Below are 19,819 nucleotides of genomic sequence, written 5' to 3'. Positions count from 1 at the left end.
CCGTCTACTGGTGGCTCCACTCAGCCTTCTTCTTCTCGGCAAATGCCTTCATCCCAATTTTCTGGTCCTGGCTGCCGAACAAGCCATGAAACACCCTCCTCTCGTACTCGACCCCGTCCCGCAATGCCAGGTCCTGGCTCTTGTTGACAACCTCCTTGGCCGCCTGCACCGCCACCTTGGAGTGGGCCGCAATCAGCTCGGCCGTGCCCAGCGCGCCCTCCATCAGCGCCTCGTAGCTGGGGAACATGCGCGCAGCGACCCCCCACCGCTCCGCCTCCTCGCCGCTGAACGACCGCCCCGTCAGGATCAGCTCCATCGCCCGGCTCTTGCCCACCGCCCGCGTCAGCCGCTGGCTGCCGCCCGCCCCGGGGATCGTGCCGAGCTTGATCTCGGGCTGCCCAAAGTTGGCGGTGGTGGTGCAGTACAGGATGTCGGCCATGAGCGCAAGCTCGCAGCCGCCGCCGAGCGCGTGGCCCGACACGGCCGCGATGAGCGGCTTCTTCAGTGACGTGGTCAGCTCCGACCAAGACTCGATGAAGGCGGTCGTGTAGGCCTCGCTGAAGGTTAGCGGCGCCATCTCCTTGATGTCGGCGCCGGCCGCGAAGGCGCGCTCCGAGCCAGCTAGGACGATGGCTGAGATGCTGGAGGAGGATTGGAAGGCGCGGAGGGCTGTGTTGAGTTCGGTTATGAGGGGCGTGCACAGTGCGTTGAGGGCTTTTGGGCGGTTGAGGGTTACTGAAGGGGGGAAAGAGAACGCGGTTAGTTGTTTTCTGAGCTGCGGCGGAAGGTCATCTTGCAGGTCGTTGCTCACCCTGACCGACGCCCGGCCGGGGCTCCGACACTTGGATGTACTCGTAGCTGCGCCGGGCCGAGGCCGAGAAGCTCCGGGCGACCTGTGGAAGAGTGTTCGGCTGGAAGCGGGAGGCCATGGGCCGCAGGCCGCGGAGGACATTGACGCGGACGGCGCCAGCGTGCATCGTGATGTTGGTGTCGATACTAGGGTCAGGATGGCACAGGTTCACAGTATGGTTCTAAGGAGAAGATATTGAACTGGTGCAGAATTGAAAGTAAAGGCAACGCAAGGGGTTGAGGTTGCTCGGCCAGGAAGGTCCCGCTGCAGGTTATCCTCGGTTTAAAACAGCAATGTCACGGGCTTTCGCATCAGCCTAGTCCCTGCATGCGGAAACACCACTTCCAGGTTGCCATTTACATGGATGTGCTTGACGGTATAAGCGAACTTCTCGTAAACTGGAAAACTGCGTTTGTTCCGAAAATATTGGGTGTTAGCACGAGAGTGCAATTGAGAGGACCGATGCTCAAAAGGACATCTGCGGAAACAAGCGACGTCAGAGTTCCCCACTGCAGCTTTCTGCCAAGTATTGCCAAGGACTCGGAATCAGAACGGACTGCGCCACAGTTACTCGGTTAAGTCTGGGGCCGGTCGCGGCGCCACACCAAAAAATCTCCTGGCCCCCTATTCACCCTATTCAACGTTACCTCGTGGCTCAGGCCAACCCCGATTCGTGAACCGTGTACCGTAGCAAAGGACGCGCAACAGCGACGACGTTGCCCCGTCTCGATTCCAGCATCATTTTCGTGCTTCAGCACTCAGCGCTTGATTAATACGGTTATTTCTACAACCGAATACACGCCAGAGTCTCAGACCCGAGTCACTCCTTCGCATTTCCTGCACAAATGGATGCCGCGGTCGAGCCGGCGACGCCTTTCAGCGCCGTCACCGCCCAGACCAGCAAGCTTCAAAGGGTATGTCGCGGATAAGACCCCAGTGTTGTGTCGCAAACATGCCACTGACATGCCGGTAGCAATACCAAGCCCTCCTCGACCAGTCGACTCCGTATGTCCTCTACCGCTGGATCGGCACCGGCGTCGCCCTGTTCATCTTCTTCCTGCGCATATTCTTGGCGCAGGGCTGGTACATTGGTCAGTACCTCGAACACAGATACCTTGTCCTCGTCTGTAGTAACGCTGAAAGCTGACATTCTGGCCGCAGTCGCATACGCCCTCGGCATCTACCTGCTCAACCTGTTCCTCGCCTTCCTCCAGCCCAAGTTCGACCCGTCCAACGATGCGCTCGACAACGACATGGAGGACGGGGCCATCGGCACCCTCCCTACCAAGAAGGACGAGGAGTTCCGGCCCTTTATTCGCCGCCTGCCCGAGTTCAAGTTCTGGCACTCGGCCACCCGCGCTATCGCTGTCTCGTTCCTGTGCAGCTGGTTCGAAATTTTTAACGTGCCCGTCTTCTGGCCCGTCCTGGTCATGTACTGGTTCATGCTGTTCATCCTGACGAGTAAGTTTCTCCCTCCCTCTCTGAGCCTGTCGCTCGCCCGATACGGACAGTATTGAGACTGACTTTGGCGCAGTGAGGAAGCAAATCCAGCACATGATTAAGTACCGCTACGTGCCCTTCACCATCGGCAAGGCACGCTACACCAAGAACAGCGCCTAGAGTTGTTCTTTTATATACACGGTGCCGTATGAGCGGCGCCGTAAAAGCGTAACGGACTCAGGCGAAGGGCACTTGGCAATAGAATGGTGTTTTCGGATTATCAATGTATTATGACGCATGCTCGGAGCTGACGACAACGGACCTGGAAGAACGCGATGTACTCACCAATTTAATTAGCCCACAGCCACGCAGCACTGGGGTTTTCTGGGCGGGCAGGCTCGACGTAATCTTTGTCTCTCGAAGGGGGCCGGTTTGCCATAGGATTGCGGGAGCAATGACAACGAGACGGAGGGCGCGATATGTCAGTCATTGTACATGAACATATTGTTTTTGTACAGATGGTGTCAATCGAGACTGGTGGCTCTTACACCTTCATATTGTACATCATCTACATGAGGAACCGCTGCTTTGATCAACCAGGGATCTCTGGGTATGCCGCTGAAGCATCAAAGGGTGCTCACGAGAAAGTCGCGATTCAGGAAGCAGCTTCGGGCGTCGAGGTCATCGGATCTGCGGGGTTGTACATCGACCATTTAAGTTGAACACGTTGAACGCTCAACTCGGTGGTCGAGTCAGAGACAAACACATCCGGGGTAGTTATCCCGCTTAGGTTAAGGCTTGGCGTTCTTACCTTTGGCTTCGCAAGCAGTGCCGAAATCTTCCCTCCCTGGTGTGTCCATATGTTGCTGCGGCTTTTATGTATTTTCGTGGGCCGACTTATGTAGCGGTTTCGAATTTGGCGATTACATTTTCAGATAACATACGGATCCGTATATCTTCCTCAGTTCCTCCAGTCTAATTGTCCATGTCGAACTATCAATGGTCACTAGCCGATCGCCCCACCAACCCGAACCCGAATTCAGAGCATCTAGCGCCAAGCCATTTCTCGATCGCGCTTCAACTCTTGATCGCAATTCGACACCACATTCCTCCAGCCATCATCGCAAACACCCAACACAATCCAAAATGTCGTCTTCCCAATCGAGAAGCGGCGGCGAGCGCATGATTCACCAGGACTACATTGCGAGGATACGATACTCCAATGCGCTGCCTCCACCACCAAATCCACCGAAGCTGCTGGACATCCCCAACACAGGGCTGTCAAGCGGCCAGTACACTGCACCCGGTTTCGCTTCCCGCCTTGCGCGAGAGCAGCCATTGAACATTGAGGCCGATGCCGAACTCGGAATGCCATTGGACTTGGTTGGCATGCCGGGCGTCTTTGATGGGGACGAGAGCTGTAAGTACATTTATGCCGACATCAAAGCAGACGCTAACACGCCCGCGAAGCCATTCAGGCGCCTGCTCAGGCTCCGCCAGTCCATCCCCACGACCGCCTTCTCCTTCGACCGCTCTCGACACTCGGTAAGCCCAAGATCGGTGACACAGCCGTGTCCTTCCTTCGACGAACCGAGTACATCTCCTCTGTGCAGACCAAGCCGAAACCTGCGGACCACCTCTTCCACAAGCCTTCTGGCAACGCCCTCAAACGCCCAGAGAAGCGCAAGGCGTCCCCCGAGCCAGACAAGGGCACACCCGCCTGGATTAGGCGGCGCATCGAGAAGAGCTTCGAAGTGGCGGCTGCCAACTTGGCCGACCGGACACGCGTGAAGCACCCGTCGAAGCGAAACCTCAAGGTTGTTGACGCCTTCCCAATCCTTCCCGATTTGGAAGCCTTCCCCGACTCGGGAGCATACGTGACAGTAAAGTTCAGCACAAACCCCGTCAACGCCAGCGACTCGTACGACACCCGCCTGCTCTCGGGCATTTTCAAGCCCATCGAGCGCACGGCTGCCGAGGAGCAGGCGTACGATGCGGCCCGCGTGGCATGGGAGCGCGACCCGAGCCAGCCGAAACCATCGCAGATGATGAACTACGACTTCTTCCTGCCCGCCGATACACTGACCGGCGAGAACTTCCGCGCCAAGTTTGACGTAGACAACCCGGACCGCAACAGCCGCTTGCTCTACACGAGCAGCGAATCAGGCGGCAGCTTCCGTTTCCCTCGCGTGCGCGCCTACGAAACGGCGCAAGAGAAGGAGATGAACCACGACAACAAGTATGACGAGGAAGTCATCCTGGCCTTCCGCGACGACGAGACGGAGAGCAAAGGCCGCGACGACGACAGCGCCCAAAAGGCGGTCTACTATTACCCCGTCATGCAGCGCACCACCATCCGCAGCCAGCGGACCAAGAACATTGCGCGCACCATCGGCATCGCCGACGAGGAGGAGACGCACCTCGACGAGCTGCACGTGCAGATTGACGAGCCGAGCGAGGAGCTCAAGATGGAGCTGGCGCGGTACAAGCATCAGCCTGTGGGGGATTTGCCGGACGAAGAGGAAGAGGACGAGGAGGAGTATGCGGGAAGGGAGGAGGGACGCCGGGGCTCGAATAGTGACCGGGCCTCTGCTAGTCCAGCGCCGAACGGGAGCCGGAGTCAGAATACAAGGCAATCGGACGAGGAGCAGGATGCCGAGGGCGACGAGGATCAGTAGGACAAGTTCGGAGACGTTTGAGACAACCATAACACTCTTTATTAGTTACAGGCCACGCATCAATGAGCGGGGAGTTCAACAGGGTATGGCAAAATGGGAAGCATCTAGGCATCGAAATTCCATTGCGGAGTGAATAATCATCCGATCTGAACAGGACGGCAATAGGCCTTATGTATGCACAACTCAAAACTTATGCAAACCAGGAGATACTAGATAGTATAAGTATGCACTCTACGAATGCTATTCAAGATCCTAAAGCCTTTGCCCGATCCAACCGAGGCAACCACAAAAAAAACGCCGACCCCATGTATGTCCTGATAATGCAGCCTCACCCAACCAACCAATCTATCTTCTTCCTTTGCACCTTAAAATGCCGAACAAATTTTCCGTCCATCCTATGCTCTCTACCCGTCCTCCGGGAAGGAGGCCCTAAAAAGTGAAGGATGTCAAATACATATGTACAATATAGATGTCGATATACCCCCGGCCAACTGCATCGATTCAAAATTCCGGCTTCAACCCGAGTATCCAATGTTGTCCCTGTCGTCGTCAATGACGCGGCCGTATCTATCAGCAGCATGTCAGCCCACATCTCGCACCTTGAAATGAAGACCAAACAATACAGGAAGACATGGCAATAAATGCCTAATGGCATGGCAGGTAAAAAGGGGGAGAAAGGTGAGAAATACTCACTCCAACAACAACCGAAAGAACCACACTTCCAAATCATCATTCCTCAACACCTTCTCCGCCCACTCCCTCCCCCTCAACGCCATCCGCTCCGCCTCTTCACCTCCCAACCCTTCTTCCCCACCCCCAACACCACTACCACCAACACTCCGTTCGGCTTTCACTTCCCCTTTCCCCTCCTCACTTTCTTCCTCACCACCACCACCGCTTCCTCCCTTCCGGCCCCCAGTAAAAAACCTCACCACCTCCAGCCACTCCTCGCCGTGCAGACTCATCGGCACAAAGTGCACCCACGGCCTCAGCCACTCATAATGCCACTCGCGGAACACGGCCCACTTGTACACCAGGCTCTTGCTCCTCAACAAGGCATAGAAGCGCCCACTAAACGCATTACCGTCGATATCGAGCACGTGCCGGTAGCCAAGCGCGTCCTCCTGCCGCGCGTACTCCCTCAGCGAGAAGAAAGCCCGCTGCGCGCGGCAGTCTCCCGGGTCGCACTGTCCCACGTGCGAGAAGTGCACGTCCACGAGGGACTTGAACTCGCCGCGGGGCACCTGGGTCGGCGTCCAGGTTTTGGTCTCGCCGTCGTCTTGGGATGACGATGTGGGCGGGACGAGGATGGTGGCCTGGTCCGGGGCGTTGAGCTTTTGGACGAGGAGCTGGCGGTGCTGGCGGCGCCAGCCGCCGTTGCGGGAGAAGCCGCCTGTCGTCGAGCCGCGCCAGTAGAGGCGGTTGAGCTTGTCTTGCCAGGGCGGGTCTATCTCGTCGCTGTAGGGGACCTTGCCGGCCCAGTACCAGGGGGGGGGATAGATGATGTCGCCGTAGGAGGACACTTTGGACTGGGAGAAGATGGGGAAGAGGTCGTGGACCACGCCGAAGGCGTTGGGCCGGTCAAAAAAGCCGTAGGTCGAGGCGAGGGAGGGGGAGAGGCAGATGTCCGACATGGCGGTCCAGTTGGAGACAAAGCCGAGGTCGCCGGCTGCGTATTGCTCCAGGTCGTCGTACTGCTCGTCCTCTTCGAGTATGCGCGCGGGTGAGGCGGGCGAGCAGGATATGCGTGAGTGCGTCCAAACAGGCTGGTGGGGGAAGAAATCGAAGCGGGTGTGCTTGACCTCGTCGAAGCGGCCGTTGTAGCTGAGGCCCAAAGGTTTCTGCGTGAATCCGTTGCGGAGCTTCTTTGCGGTGTTGGCCGCCGGCATGGCGACAGTCCGCGCCTTGTGCACCAGTCGCTCCAAGTCTTCGTGCGGCACAACGACGCGCGGCTCATCGTTGACGTTGAATGCCAAATCCATGTCCGGCAGGTACTCGACAAAGCCCTGCATCATGCCGATCACGGATTTCTGGAACCAATCGGTGCCCCCAAAGATGTGTGTCGCGTTGCCGTTGCGCACCTGCACGCCCATGAGCTGGTTGTCGGCCCCGAGGGCCTCGCGCGCCCGCGCACGAATGGTCGAGGGCTTGAGGCCCCAGAATGGCGTCAACACATCGTGTATCGTATCGAATTCATCCATTAGCTGCACTCCCTTGCTCTTGGCGAATGCCCACCATTTGTCGAAATGCGGAGGCGGCGGCAGGCCATACCGGCGACGATACTCGGCCGCGGCGTCATCGAGAGTCTGTGACTGGCGAGCCTTGACGGCTTCAAACTCACGCTCCGCCTCTTTGATGAGGTGCCATATCGGGTGTGCCCCGCCGGGTACGGGTTTGGGTTTGGTGGTGGTGAACTTCTTGCTGGTGAATTCAATAATCTCGCTGGCGTCCGGCTGTTTCGCGGGGCTTAGGACGCCGGGCTGTTTCGCGGGGCTTGGTACGCCGGGCTGTTTCGCTGGTTTCTCGACGCCAGTCTTGTCTGTTGCGGAATCCTGAACATCAAAGTGTCCTGCCGAGCTCGGAATGTCGGGCAGCTTCTTGGGGCCTTGCGTCGGCTGTTGTTCTGGCAGCCGAGGGCCGTCTGGGGACGACCTTGGTAGCGAGTAAAAGCAAAAGAGTATGAGGACAACGGCGCAGAGCACGCCGAGTTGGCGTTTGCGCATTCTCAGTCGAGTTGCAGGGGTCGCGGCACCTTTGCGGCACGGACTTGGCGCGTTGCCCATAACTAACCTTACAATGTATCTGTAGTGGATTGATGTTTTTGATTGCCGCTCGCGTCCCGCAAGTTCGTCGCGTCTCTCTAGGTTCCAGCGCTGTATCCGACCGTGTCGTCTGGGGGCGGCGGCTCTCTCCCTGCGGCCGTGGGGTATCCGATTGTCATTGGGTCGACGACGGGATCGTCAGGGGAAAGTGTGGGAGAAAATAGAAAACTGGGTTGGGGACTTGGTGCTTGCTTGTAAGGTGTTCGAGGCGTCGTTTACGGTGGAGTTCTGAGAGCGAAACTGGCCATGCGCCGACAGTCCGAGAACGGCTTACGTAGCGATTGTGAAAAGGCTGGTTTAGTAAAGTGACTGTGCATGGTTATTTAAGGTTAGAATAGGAATGCTTGGAATTGCCGGCTCGGACTTCCCCAAACAGCTAATGCACGGCTGAGCCTCCGTCATCAGTCATTCTCAGCTCAAACCCATAATTATTTTGCGTGCAAGACCTCTTTATAGGCCTTGCATATAGGGACCTTGGTATTGTTCTTGCCATATGTATGATCAGATGCAGTTAATACTAGGAGATCAAAAAGGAGCCCAAGCCGGCCATCTACATGTACACTGGACAGTCAGGAGCCCACTGAATGCAGCTTCTGATGATGGACCGTCAAAGAAGTCCCGATTGTGTCAACAGCCGGTGGTTCCAGGTTCAAGATTCGGAGATTGTCACTTGCTCAATCAAAGTCTCACAATTATCCCCATCTCAGGATATCTTGGGCCAGGGCTTGGCAGCGAAATACCGGGACAATCAACGGGCGAGATCGGCGGCAGTTCTTCCTGTCTGTCAAAAATGCAGGCCTTATTCTATTCACAGCAGGGTATCCCTCAAACACAGTTCAACGCCGCACATATGCCCAGCTTTGTGCCATTAAAAATCCCTTCGTCTCTCATTCGATTTCATGGTCTAGTAGAAGAAGCCAATGATCTTGCCAGCAACGTGCTTGCGACGGGCCTCCTCGTGGTCCATGATACCGGCCGAGGTGGTGAGGATGACGTAGCCGAACTGACGGGCAGGGAGAAGCTTGACAACCCACTTCTCGAGCTCGGCGAGGCGGACGTTGTAGCGGGGGGAGATGACACCGCACTTGTTGAGGCTGGCCACACAGTCAGTAAAGGAACTTGGAAGCGTGCAACGTTGATCTGCATCTGCACTCACCGGCCGTTGAGCTGGACAACGATCTTGCCGCTGCGGTGGTTGTCGACCTCCTCGAACTCGCCAATGTAGCCTAAAAACATCATTCTGTCAGTTTTTTGTTGTTGCGCGAGATTAAACATTGGACATCATTGGAATTCTCCGAGAACGTGTAAGACCCTCGCATTGGTGTTCAATTTCTCGGCAACTTAAAGGGCTTCGATCGTGGGGCGGAATGGACCGTTGCCTAGTTATCATGCCGAATATGGGAGGCTCGGGTAAGAGTCGCGAGGTTCTTCCAAATCTGTGGGACAGCTGACGGCCGAAACGCCGAGAGCTGACGGGTCGAGACGCAGTTCGTGCGCGGAGCAACGTACCGTGGCGCTGCATGACCTGCAGGAACTTGACAATGACCTTGGACGAAGGGCGGATCATGACCTGGCGCTTGCCGGCCTTCTCGGCGTTGTTGATGCTGTTGAGGGCATCGTGCAGGACGGAAGTGCGGACCATGTTGGCGGTTCTGGTGTGGTCGAGATGGAGATTCTCAAATCGTCAAGAGGATAAGAGGTATCTGCCAGCGTGCCGAAGCGCGTTACGTTAGCCTTTCGAGGCTCGATGAGCGTGGAGAGTGCCCTCGTCGACAGATCAAGAGGGTTCTGCCTGCTCAGTTGCCGATGAGGAGAAGCGTATCGAGGGACAGCCTCGACAGCCCCATGATTGCTCTCCTCGGCCTTCGCAAAAAGCATATTCCTGTTGGCGAGTCATATTCGTGGTGGTGTTTTACATACCTCTCACTTGTGCCTGCGTCGAAAAGCCGTGGTTGATCGGGTTGAGGATTGGAGGAGTTCGTCCATCCAGAAAATTCAATGGACGCCAGAGCTGTGGTGGCCCGTGCATGAAAAACTTGCCCTAACTCCGCGCTATGGGTTTGTGCGCTTGCCTGATCCGTGCTAGTTTGTGGAATCCTGCGACGACCACCATTGGGTGGGGCCGATAGCCCGCACACATTAATCTTGACATTCTCATAGACGAGCCAAGATCCCTCTTCCAACACACGAAAAGCGAAATCATTTACCAATTTCTCTTCGAGGATCGTAACCGACAGCTTACCCGCAAACAAAAACGTCAAGATGGTGAGAACTCCGATCTCCCCTCCGAGTTATGCTCTCTCGATCAGCACAGACCGATTCCCGCATCGAAAGGCGGCAAACCCGCACTTGTTTTCTTCGACCCAAAACACCCCGCTGACCATGGCTTTCCGCATCTAGTCGGACGTAGAAGAGACCAACGTTCCCGAGGTGTCGGAGGAGGTTGAGGTGTCGGCCGATGCCTCCAAGGGCCAGATGTCGGTTCTGGATGCGCTCAAGGGCGTCCTGAAGCTGTCTCTGATGCACGACGGTCTGGCCCGCGGCCTCCGCGAGGCTTCCAAGGCCCTCGACCGGCGGCAGGCCCACATGTGCGTGCTCAATGAGTCGTGCGAGGAGGAGGCCTACAAGAAGCTCGTCATCGCCCTCTGCTCGGAGCACAAGATCCCGCTCATCAAGGTCCCCGACGGCAAGCAGCTCGGCGAGTGGGCCGGTCTCTGTGAGTGGGCCCGGAAAATGCTTCGATGGAAAGAAAGGAGGAGTGTGGTGTACTGACTCGGCTGTGTTTGCAGGCGTCCTCGACCGCGAGGGCAACGCCCGCAAGGTTGTCAACTGCTCTTGCGTCGTCGTCAAGGACTGGGGTGAGGAGTCGCAGGAGCGCTCCATCCTCCTCAACTACTTCCAATCTGAGGCTTAAGCGGACCGAGTTCAGTTGAGGGTAGCGGCAGTCCCCCCGGAGGGAAGAAGGAAGGGGGATATCATAGATAGAATATGTCGAGAAGGACTCCCCTCCTGGGTTGCGGTCCACGACATGATTCTCGGATGTACTCTGGCTCCCCACACGCTGGCATTAGGTGGCGGGGGAAACGGGAGCCCCTTCGCACGGCTGCCCTTTGCATACGGCATGGGAACCTCAAGTGGCAAGACAAAATCAAAAGAAGCCTCACAACTGACATTTTCGGTTGGCGCCCAACCAATCCCTATTTGCGGCCCTCGACCATGATGATGTGATACCCGAACCCAGTCTTGACTCTCTCAAACTTCGGACTGTCGACTGAGCTGGCCGGCAGCTCGAAGGCGACTTTCTCAAAGTCAGGATCCAGATTGCCTTTGATTTGCCAGCCCAGTGACCCTCCTGCATGTAGATAGCATTACTGTGTGAGCTTGCCCATGACCCTCTGTCCGGGGCGGCACTTACCCGCTTTCGCCTTGTCTTCTGACATGTCTCTGGCCACGGCATCAAACTTCTCCCCGTTCCTCAGCCTCTCCATTGCCTCATCACTCTTGGAGAATTTCTCACACTAAAACGCCAGCGTGAGTACGGAAGGCATTTCATCGATACATGCCACGATCCTTGGCTGTCCAGAGTTTGGGCAAGTCAAGAGAGCAGGGAGGGTAAGGGGTGTGAAAACATACGAGAATATGCCTGACGTTAATGCTCTGAGCACCCTTGAGCTTGGTGGTCTTGGTGTCGCTGCCTTCGTTACTGTCGCCCTTGGAACCCTTTTTGTTGTTGGACTTGTCTGCTTTGCCCCCACTGCTTCCTCCCTTTGATTTACCCATGGCGTGTTTGTATGAACAGAGTAGTGTATCTCTGAGCCTATTGGGAAGGATAGCAGGCGGCAATAAGTTCTAGAAGAGGGTATTTGGGGTGAAGTGGTACCTTGGATTGTGAATGGTGAGTTACCTAGGGTGGGTGAGACAAGTGAGGTGAAGTTATGGAAGTTGTGTGGAGGAGCAGCTCTTAGAAGAGCGAAGTGAAGCGCGGGTTAGGGTTGAATGGACCAGTCTTCGGGCAATCCCTGAGCACTGCCTACAGCGTCTACTTAGGTTATAAAATTCCTAGTTTCGCTCTGCTTCTCCAGAGTACACGGGAAGATAAAAGTGCTTCTCCAGCTTTGTACATTGTAAGACGGTTCGGTTCAATCATGACCTGGCCCCTTACATCTTGGTCATGGATTAGCTGTTCTCCGCCGTAGTAGAACAACCTTCTCTGTTTTGTTCTGCTACTCGATGTTGACTTGTAAGTGAATCTGTTCTTTACATCTTGAACATGCAGCTGCTTTTTACACATCAGTGTCAGCCTTTAAGTCCCTTGTGATTGTGTCTCCTCTGTCCATGTCTCGACCGTGATGTCCTACAATTCACTCCATCTAGTGTTCTGAGCACCAAGCCATTCTGGTCTTTCTGACTTGGCTGGGCTTCTTCGCCTTGAGAGTCTGGTACAAGTTCCAATCGTCAAGATGCGAGGGCCTTGGAATCCCCATGAGCTCTGACATGGGGAGTTGGCCAGGGACTTGCTCGAGATCCAGCTCTAGCCGGCAGAATCCAGTTATTTTGTTGAGCTTCTCCCTGAATCTGAGTACTCCCCACCTGAGCAAAGCCTTTCAGTTAGCTGTCAAAACATGGGGTTTCGGGAGGACCTACAAGCCATCGTTCCGGATGCCGGCCGCTGGCGCAAAGTGGCTATGGAGCAGGTGGCCTCTCAGGACGCGGACATGCTTCCCCGTTTGGGGTATGAGAGCTGGATGCATGTCGGCTAAAGTACCCTCCCGAAGATACCTCACTCTGTTGTTGCCGATGGCAACCTCTCTCCCACTCAGGAGGGGCAATGTAGGAATTCCGTCATCGCCTTTGCTTGTCATTTCGCACTCCGTCCCAACCACGCCATCCAGATGGGCGCAAGTCATGTCCGGCCACCATCTGTTCCATCTGTTAGCTGAAGAGTTGGGCGCAAGGAATCATGGGAAAAGTACCCCCCAGGCCTGATGTTGGCCTTGACGTTACGGGCAACAGTAGAGCCGAGCTCCTGGAGCGCTAAGGAGGTGGGCAAAGTAATGCTTCGCAGACGGACCGGCCTTCCATCCAGCTGCCACCGCGTCGTCAGATCATGGGTCCGTATCTCGTCAATCATAAAGTAGTCAAGCTTGAAGCGAGTCCGCCAGAGATGGTCCAACTTCTCGGCCGTGACAACATCGTGGACGTATCTCGGGAGCAGGCTATCGGATATCTGGCCGCATTCGATCAAAGTGGCGACGAGCTTGTCCAGGCGAGCTACCTTGATTGTCTCGAAATTGATCGTGGGCACGCCTTCTCGTTCTTCGAGAAGTGCAAGCTCTAAAAAGAAAGACATGCAGTCCGCCCTCGGGCCGAAGCCGCCTTGCCTTGCGAGCGACTCCCTCACGGAATTGGAGAGCTCAAGGAGGGCATCTACCCCAAAGTTGGCATGCGGCGGTGCCCTCGTGCGAGCATGAGCAAAGTGATGCGAGGTGTGGCGAACTGAAGCCATGCGTCAGAAACGAATGAATTAAGATTATATCTGCTCCTGGAATTTGCATGCTCGATCTGAATCAACTAGGAGGAGACTGCGCAAATATCACATACCATCTTCCCAAGGCTGGGTATAAAGCTGACTCTCACTGATGCTACGGAGATGCGTGTGCTTGGGATGAGGCCTCCTCGGCACCTCCAACAGAGGCAGGGAAGGCCATGAAACATTCTGCTCGGGGTGCTGATAAAGCGTTTGGTAAACACCCTTGATGAAGACGTGGAGGCATGCAAGGCATCCTCTTCTGCTAGGACGGGCTTGTAATGTCTGATGTCGATGTTTGAGATGCAAAGGCATAAGTTGAACAACGATAGGAGTCGGAACTGTTCCTCACAAGAAATTTAGAGCCGTCCCGGATAGGGCCGAGATAAGCGGAACGCGAGAAATCATAGGGTAAATGGAAGTCCTAGGGTGGTAAGCTCCAGAGCTCCTAGAGCTCTCCAGATGTAGATGGTAATCAACCAGGTTTTCTGTACAGTTCTGCTGAATTGTTACCAGAACGGAAGGAATGCCCGCCTGTCAACTCGCCTTCCCCGGCACACAACCGGCAGGTCTCATCTTAGCGCAGCCAGCGTCCCCAACACGTCCTCCAGCGCTTCGTCCAAGGCCTCATCCCTTCTCAACTTCACCCGCAGCTGGTTCGCAATGCCTAACACGGCAGTCGTCGAATGCACATACCGCTTCTGCATTCCAGGATGCGTGTTCGCCAATAGCGCCGTGACTAGCTGCAGCGCGGCAACCTGACACTCCAGCACCACAGAAGGTTGGTCCGCCTCGGGCACATACCAAGCCGCGACCTTGGTCACGAGATCCATCCAGGCCTCCCTCGAACCAGGCCTCGCAGCCTCAGCAATCTGCAGCAGCACGCGCACAATCTCCACCCCTCTCGCCGCATCCTCCTCGAGACTCCCGGAGGAGGAGGAAGAAGAAGAACTCGCCTCGAGAATAGCAATCAAATCCCCCGCGAGCACCTCCCACCCGCCATTCTCCACCACCACCTCCCTCCCCTTGCGCTCAGCCACAAGGCCTTCAAAAGCAACGAGCACCGCCCTTCGAAAATCGAACACCGTCCCCGCAGCCGAAGAAGATCGATACAAATCAACCAGCATATCCGCCAACCCACTCACCTCCTTCCTGAGCAACTCATTCTCGTCCTCGCGGATCCAAATCGCCAACGTCCGCACAGCGGCAAGGGCAAGCGGATCGTCAGCAACGCCCATCCCACTTCCACCCTCCGCGTTCTTGATATTCCAAGCGAGCGTGAGGTGCGACACGCCCGATGCGGTGACGGCCTCGGCCGCGCGGGCGTCCGGGTGCAGGCCCAGTGCGCCCGCGACGGCGGCGTCCCAGCGGTCGCGGAGGAACTCGGTCGTGAGGGAGAGCGTTTCGGAAATAGATTTGCGGAGCTTGAGGAGGTGGTCGGGGGATATCAAGAGACCGTGGTTGTCTGAGTCCGCGTCCATGGCGCGCAAAAGGTAGCCGATGAAATGGGATATGGTGTTGAAGGCGGATGTGAGGCGGCGCGAGGTGGAGGGGTAGTCCGGGCTATTAAGCTGGGGGAGGAGGGTTGGAAGGGTCGCGCGGAGGTCGACCAGGAGGAGGTTGACGAGGAGGTAGGAGAAGGGGGCGGTGTCAGTGGTGGATTTGTCGGTGAACAGGAGTTGCGGGGCTTGGAACGGGTAGAGCTCGAGGAGGGCGGCGGAAAGATTGGTGAAGGCGTTGCGGCTGGCGGCGTTGGGGCGGCTTGCGACGAGATTGCGAATGAAGTGTCCGAGGGAAGGTAGCCATTTCGGATTGGGTGGTACGACCTATGTAATAACTGGTAAGTAGGCTGCTTGGAATGCTATGCTCATGTGCAACTGACCTCTGGCTCCAAACGGGGGAGCAAGTTTGCGAGGAAGTTCAGGAGGGTGACAGCATCGGTTCCCTTGAACGATGAGACCAGACTGTTGATGGTTCTGTCGATCTTGAATCTCAAGTTGCTCTTGTCTGGCGTTGCTGTCATGACGTTGAGCCACGCATGGAGCAGTGTCTCCAGGGCAAGCGGTTGCGAGGGTGCCATCTCCGTCAGGGGCGACAAGTCTTTGATTGTTGTGAAAACCGTGGCACCGTCTGGATGGCTCACCAGGCTCAACAGAGTCTCGAGCGCGAGCCGCGTAGTGTCATCCGAGCTGTCTGAAAATCAGAATCTGATTATGCAAACGGCGATGGGCGAAGCAGGGGCCTTACCAGTGAAGCAGAGAGGACACAAGCTGTGGTATCCTGTCGAGCAGTTTGGGATTGTGCCTCGCATTATCCGGAAGCAAGGCTGCAAAGGTATGGAGCACGGATACGGCGAGATCCAACATGTCGTTGGCGTCTTTGCGCGATGACTCTGATGATGCTTCCAACGATTTGTGCGGCTTGGACCCGGTTTTGATCAACCTGTCGAGGAATTTGGGAGGGATGCTCTCCCACAACGAGACGATGGCCTCTTCATCATTGCGCAGCTCTGGCGTATTGTCCAGGACCGACTTGAGTAGTGCAAGGCCGACAAAGCGCGATGTATCGTCCTCTGCTCCAAGCAGGGTCTTCATTTTATGAATTGAGGGACCCTGCTGGCCCTGGCCATGGCCTTTGGCCACCTCAGCAAACTCGTTCATCGCAAGCGTAGTTGTACCTCGGAAAATGAGAGACGTCTAGGTACAAGTACATGGATAGTACATTTCTATCTGGACTTTAGGGTGAGCTCCGGCTTGTGCTGCGACACGAGTACCCGAAGTCAGGTGGCTCGACCGTTGAAACTCAACTTTGGTGGATGCGTTCAACAGAGCACCGTGCGATTCCGTCATGGCACCTGCAGTTGTTGTTCTTAGGCTGGAAGTTCCGCCGCAGAGCTGCAGGCTGAGAATCAGCCCTGGATCCTTGCAACCACCCAAAGCCGCACGGACCACGCTATTCAGCCCCAAGCCTGGCGATAAGATAGCGCGTGGACGCAACATCGCTATGGCACGCCGACGACAAGGACAATCCGACCTCCAAGTCCGAGACGCGCGGCGGCTTTTCGAAGAAGCCCTGGAGACAAAGTTGATCCTACTTACCCACATGCTATGAGAATGGCCCATACACCACCGTGACACCCAACATGCCCCTGACCAGCGCAATGAACAATGGGGCGTCGTCGTCGAGGGCCGCGAACAGCCATGGCAATGGCATCTACACCCATGACGACGACGCCGACGAGCTGGACCTCATTCTAGGCGATGACCCACCTCATAAGCGCACTGCCGGCAACGGCGAAGACGAAGACAACGACACCACCCTCCTCCGCGACGACCCCCTCCAACCCGACTTCTCCCCCCCCCTCACCTTCAAGCGCAAACGAACCCAACCCAGCCTCCTACCCAGTCCAGCCCGTCTCATCACCTCCCTCTTCCACACACCCGCATTCACCTCCCGAACAAGCCATGACCTGCCCCGACCTCCCCCTGCCACCTCCATGCCAACCCACCTCAACCTCAAACCGCTCCCCTCCAACCCCCGCGACACGGACGCCGACGACAACGCCCAACCCTCCCGCGATTGGAACGCCGAAGGCCCCGGCCGCCGCGTGGGCTACGCAAACCTGACGGCGATCGACTGGATCTTCGAGTACACCAAGGAGCGCCAGCGGCAGCGCGCCCTGCGCGCCCGCACCCTCCAGTCGCCGCTGCCCCTGCTGGGCTACGTCCAGAGGCTGCTCGACGCCAGCCAGGTGTGGGTGGTGCTGATCCTGACGGGGCTCGCGGTCGGGGTGCTCGCCGCGGGGATCGATGTCGCCACGGATTGGCTTGGGGATGTCAAGTATGGGTTTTGCAGCAGTGGCGTGGATGGGGGCAGGTTTTATCTGGGGAGGAATGCGTGTTGTTTGGGATATGATGAGGGGGTTCAGTGTCGCGGGTGGAGGAGGTGGGGGGCGGTTGTTGGGGTTGGGGAGGGGGTGGGTCAGTGGGTGGTTGAGGGGGCCGTATATTTGGGTTTGGCTGTGGGTGCTTCCGTCTTTTGGCTCTGGGAGGAGGGCTGAGAAGCTGATTAGGTTGGTGCAGGTCACGTTTGCGCTTTTGGCGGCGGTGCTCGTCAAGGAGTATGCGATCTATGCCAAGCATAGCGGCATACCAGAGCTCAAGACGGTGCTGGGCGGGTTTGTCATCAGGCGGTTTCTGGGGGTGTGGACTTTGATTACCAAGTCGTTGGGCTTGGTAAGTTCTTGTCCATCTACTAATTCCGTCTGTGTGTGTGTGGTGCTAACGTGACAGATTCTGGCCGTGGCGTCCGGCATGTGGTTGGGCAAGGAGGGCCCGTTGGTCCATGTTGCCTGCTGCTGCGCCAATTTGTTTACCAAGCTGTTTCCCAGCATCAACAACAATGAAGGTACCTTATGCGGACCTCCTATTTTGATGGTTACATGGGCGCTAATTCTCCCCAGCGCGGAAGAGGGAGGTGCTCTCTGCGGCTGCCGCCTCTGGGATATCCGTCGCCTTTGGGTCGCCCATTGGCGGCGTGCTCTTCTCGCTCGAGGTCAGCAGACTATTCCTTCTAAAGCCGCGCCGCTAACGTTAACAGCAACTATCCTACTACTTCCCCGACAAGACCATGTGGCAGAGCTTTGTGTGCGCCATGACAGCCGCCATGGTGCTCCAAGCGTTTGACCCCTTCCGGTCGGGAAAGCTGGTCCTGTACCAGGTAACGTACAGCTCAAGCTGGCATGGCTTCGAGCTCGTCCCCTTCGTTATCTTGGGCATCCTCGGTGGTATCTACGGCGGCCTTTTTATCAAAGCCAACATGAAGGTCGCCCGGTGGAGGAAATCTACTGCACGGTTGCCCGGCCCTGTGGCCCAGGTCGTCATCGTGGCTTGCCTCACCGCCCTGGTCAATTATCCCAATCGCTATATGCGGTCCCAAAACTCTGATCTGGTATCCAACCTCTTCGCCGAGTGCTCAAGACTGCTGGATGACCAGTTCGGTCTGTGCAAAAACGGCGCCGATTCGTCCGGGAACATAGTCCTGCTCATGGTAGCTGCCATGCTGAGCTTTTGCCTCGCAGCCATCACCTTTGGCCTGCAAATTCCCGCTGGCATCATCCTGCCATCCATGGCCATTGGAGCCCTCACAGGACGGGCAACCGGCATCATCATGGAGATGTGGCAGCACAACCACCCCAAATTCATCGCCTTCCACTCCTGCGAACCCGACATTCCTTGCATCACCCCCGGCACCTACGCCATCATCGGGGCCGCCGCCGCCCTGGCCGGTGTCACGCGCATGACCGTCTCCATCGTCGTCATCATGTTCGAGCTGACGGGCGCCCTAACCTACGTCCTGCCCATCATGATAGCCGTCATGATCTCCAAATGGGTTGGCGACGCCTTCTCCCGGCGCGGCATCTACGAGTCCTGGATCCACTTCAACGAGTACCCCTTCCTCGACAACTCGGAAGAAACAACCCCAATCCCAGACATCCCCGCAGCCCAGATCATGACGCGCATCGAGGACCTTGTCGTGCTGACCGCGGCGGGGCACACCATCGCCTCGCTGTCTTCCATCCTCGAGTCGCACCCTTACCGCGGCTTCCCCGTCGTCTCGGACCCGCGTGACGCCATCCTACTGGGGTACATCTCCCGCGCCGAGTTGGCCTACACCCTGTACGCGGCCACGCAGCCGCCGCGCTCCCTGCCGCCCGAGACCGAGGCCTACTTCGCGCACCAGCCGCTCGCCGACCCGCGCACGACACTGGACCTAAGGCCGTGGATGGACCAGACCCCGCTCACGCTGCCCAGCAGGTGCCGGATGCACTTGGCCGTCACGTATTTCCAGAAGCTCGGGCTGCGCTATGTGCTGTTTGTGGATCGCGGGGTGCTGCAGGGGTTGCTGACTAAGAAGGATGTGTGGTATGTGCTGAACGGGGCGGAGGAGACAAGACGGACGAGCGGCATGGCGGGTGGAGGGGTTAGGGGAGGGATGGCAGATGCTGGGGGTATGCAGACAGGCATGGCCAGAGAGGCAGGGGAGGGGGAGAGCGCCGGCTTGCTGAGGGCTGTTGGGTTGGCGGACGAGGCGGAGATGGTCAGTCCTGTCGTCGATCGGGGAAGTATATTATAGAGATGGCTGTGGAGCTGTGCCGTTGTGTATATACAGGTCTGTAGCAATCCTTAAGCAGGAGTCTTCGTGTACAAATGCAGTGTTGTATTTGGTGCTGTCATGAAAAGGGGTAAGGCACCACGAACCTACCGGTGCCTGAGCCGGGGTAGTCACACGCCACGTTCGGACTCTGTTGCACATTGATTTCGTTCTCATCCGTGAATAACCACTGATAAAGCAGACCTGAGCCGTCTTGAGATTGCAACAATGAGAAGATGATCGATCATCTGCATCTGAAGGATGGGCTTAGGCGGGCGAGACGGGTTACCCGAGTGAGTTTAGGCCGTCTCTAAGTGGGCCCGACAGTCGACCTGAATCCACAACTCAA

At 56.9% G+C, this 19,819-nt stretch overlaps 11 protein-coding genes across 11 annotated transcripts; 5 read left to right on the top strand and 6 right to left on the bottom strand.

Moving 5' to 3' along the window:
• Positions 1-4: 4 nt before the first annotated feature.
• N657DRAFT_618554 (ClpP/crotonase) lies at positions 5-1,314 on the bottom strand (the record flags this gene model as incomplete). The annotated part of the gene is made up of 2 exons (XM_062790548.1): positions 812-1,314; positions 5-735 (listed from the first exon to the last, which is right to left on the bottom strand). The coding sequence occupies exons 1-2, from the start codon at positions 975-977 to the stop codon at positions 5-7; spliced, it is 897 nt and encodes a 298-aa protein (XP_062647400.1). The 5' UTR covers positions 978-1,314.
• A 381-nt stretch (positions 1,315-1,695) lies between these two features.
• On the top strand, positions 1,696-2,470 carry N657DRAFT_680800 (retrieval of early ER protein Rer1; the record flags this gene model as incomplete). Its single annotated transcript, XM_062796322.1, has 4 exons — positions 1,696-1,764; positions 1,824-1,941; positions 2,012-2,311; positions 2,385-2,470. The coding sequence occupies 4 exons, from the start codon at positions 1,696-1,698 to the stop codon at positions 2,468-2,470; spliced, it is 573 nt and encodes a 190-aa protein (XP_062647399.1).
• A 966-nt stretch (positions 2,471-3,436) lies between these two features.
• Positions 3,437-4,968, top strand: N657DRAFT_680799 (uncharacterized protein; the record flags this gene model as incomplete). The annotated part of the gene is made up of 2 exons (XM_062796321.1): positions 3,437-3,710; positions 3,761-4,968. The coding sequence occupies 2 exons, from the start codon at positions 3,437-3,439 to the stop codon at positions 4,966-4,968; spliced, it is 1,482 nt and encodes a 493-aa protein (XP_062647398.1).
• A 298-nt stretch (positions 4,969-5,266) lies between these two features.
• Positions 5,267-8,058, bottom strand: N657DRAFT_645211 (glycosyltransferase family 90 protein). Its single transcript, XM_062792909.1, has 2 exons — positions 5,662-8,058; positions 5,267-5,535 (listed from the first exon to the last, which is right to left on the bottom strand). Exons 1-2 carry the CDS (start codon positions 7,689-7,691, stop codon positions 5,484-5,486), a joined length of 2,082 nt encoding a protein of 693 aa, XP_062647397.1. The 5' UTR covers positions 7,692-8,058; the 3' UTR covers positions 5,267-5,483.
• Positions 8,059-8,276: 218 nt separating this feature from the next.
• N657DRAFT_645210 (40S ribosomal protein S22) lies at positions 8,277-9,438 on the bottom strand. Its single transcript, XM_062792908.1, has 2 exons — positions 8,947-9,438; positions 8,277-8,884 (listed from the first exon to the last, which is right to left on the bottom strand). The coding sequence occupies exons 1-2, from the start codon at positions 9,063-9,065 to the stop codon at positions 8,695-8,697; spliced, it is 309 nt and encodes a 102-aa protein (XP_062647396.1). The 5' UTR covers positions 9,066-9,438; the 3' UTR covers positions 8,277-8,694.
• On the top strand, positions 9,164-9,555 carry N657DRAFT_417972 (uncharacterized protein). Its single transcript, XM_062787268.1, has one exon. The coding sequence runs from the start codon at positions 9,311-9,313 to the stop codon at positions 9,521-9,523; it is 213 nt and encodes a 70-aa protein (XP_062647395.1). The 5' UTR covers positions 9,164-9,310; the 3' UTR covers positions 9,524-9,555.
• Positions 9,556-10,052: 497 nt separating this feature from the next.
• On the top strand, positions 10,053-10,704 carry N657DRAFT_633865 (40S ribosomal protein S12; the record flags this gene model as incomplete). The annotated part of the gene is made up of 3 exons (XM_062791242.1): positions 10,053-10,055; positions 10,191-10,506; positions 10,580-10,704. The coding sequence occupies 3 exons, from the start codon at positions 10,053-10,055 to the stop codon at positions 10,702-10,704; spliced, it is 444 nt and encodes a 147-aa protein (XP_062647394.1).
• A 283-nt stretch (positions 10,705-10,987) lies between these two features.
• Positions 10,988-11,513, bottom strand: N657DRAFT_531630 (FKBP-like protein; the record flags this gene model as incomplete). The annotated part of the gene is made up of 3 exons (XM_062787727.1): positions 10,988-11,142; positions 11,206-11,308; positions 11,424-11,513. Coding segments are annotated over 3 exons (348 nt in total), but the record flags the coding sequence as incomplete, so codon positions are not given.
• An 871-nt stretch (positions 11,514-12,384) lies between these two features.
• Positions 12,385-13,760, bottom strand: N657DRAFT_417763 (uncharacterized protein). The gene is made up of 2 exons (XM_062787267.1): positions 13,392-13,760; positions 12,385-13,286 (listed from the first exon to the last, which is right to left on the bottom strand). The coding sequence occupies exons 1-2, from the start codon at positions 13,630-13,632 to the stop codon at positions 12,694-12,696; spliced, it is 834 nt and encodes a 277-aa protein (XP_062647392.1). The 5' UTR covers positions 13,633-13,760; the 3' UTR covers positions 12,385-12,693.
• Positions 13,761-13,889: 129 nt separating this feature from the next.
• Positions 13,890-15,977, bottom strand: N657DRAFT_680793 (DUF1941-domain-containing protein; the record flags this gene model as incomplete). Its single annotated transcript, XM_062796320.1, has 3 exons — positions 13,890-15,143; positions 15,200-15,506; positions 15,565-15,977. The coding sequence occupies 3 exons, from the start codon at positions 15,975-15,977 to the stop codon at positions 13,890-13,892; spliced, it is 1,974 nt and encodes a 657-aa protein (XP_062647391.1).
• Positions 15,978-16,328: 351 nt separating this feature from the next.
• Positions 16,329-19,524, top strand: N657DRAFT_596230 (uncharacterized protein). The gene is made up of 5 exons (XM_062789992.1): positions 16,329-17,338; positions 17,400-17,552; positions 17,610-17,724; positions 17,780-17,871; positions 17,917-19,524. Exons 1-5 carry the CDS (start codon positions 16,460-16,462, stop codon positions 19,450-19,452), a joined length of 2,775 nt encoding a protein of 924 aa, XP_062647390.1. The 5' UTR covers positions 16,329-16,459; the 3' UTR covers positions 19,453-19,524.
• Positions 19,525-19,819: the final 295 nt, after the last annotated feature.

The sequence above is a fragment of the Parathielavia appendiculata genome (assembly GCF_033297405.1).
Source record: "Parathielavia appendiculata strain CBS 731.68 unplaced genomic scaffold N657scaffold_6, whole genome shotgun sequence".
NCBI classification, from domain to species: domain Eukaryota; kingdom Fungi; phylum Ascomycota; class Sordariomycetes; order Sordariales; family Chaetomiaceae; genus Parathielavia; species Parathielavia appendiculata.
Note: the sequence above shows the minus strand (reverse complement) of the source record. Positions and strands in the feature narration are given on the sequence as shown.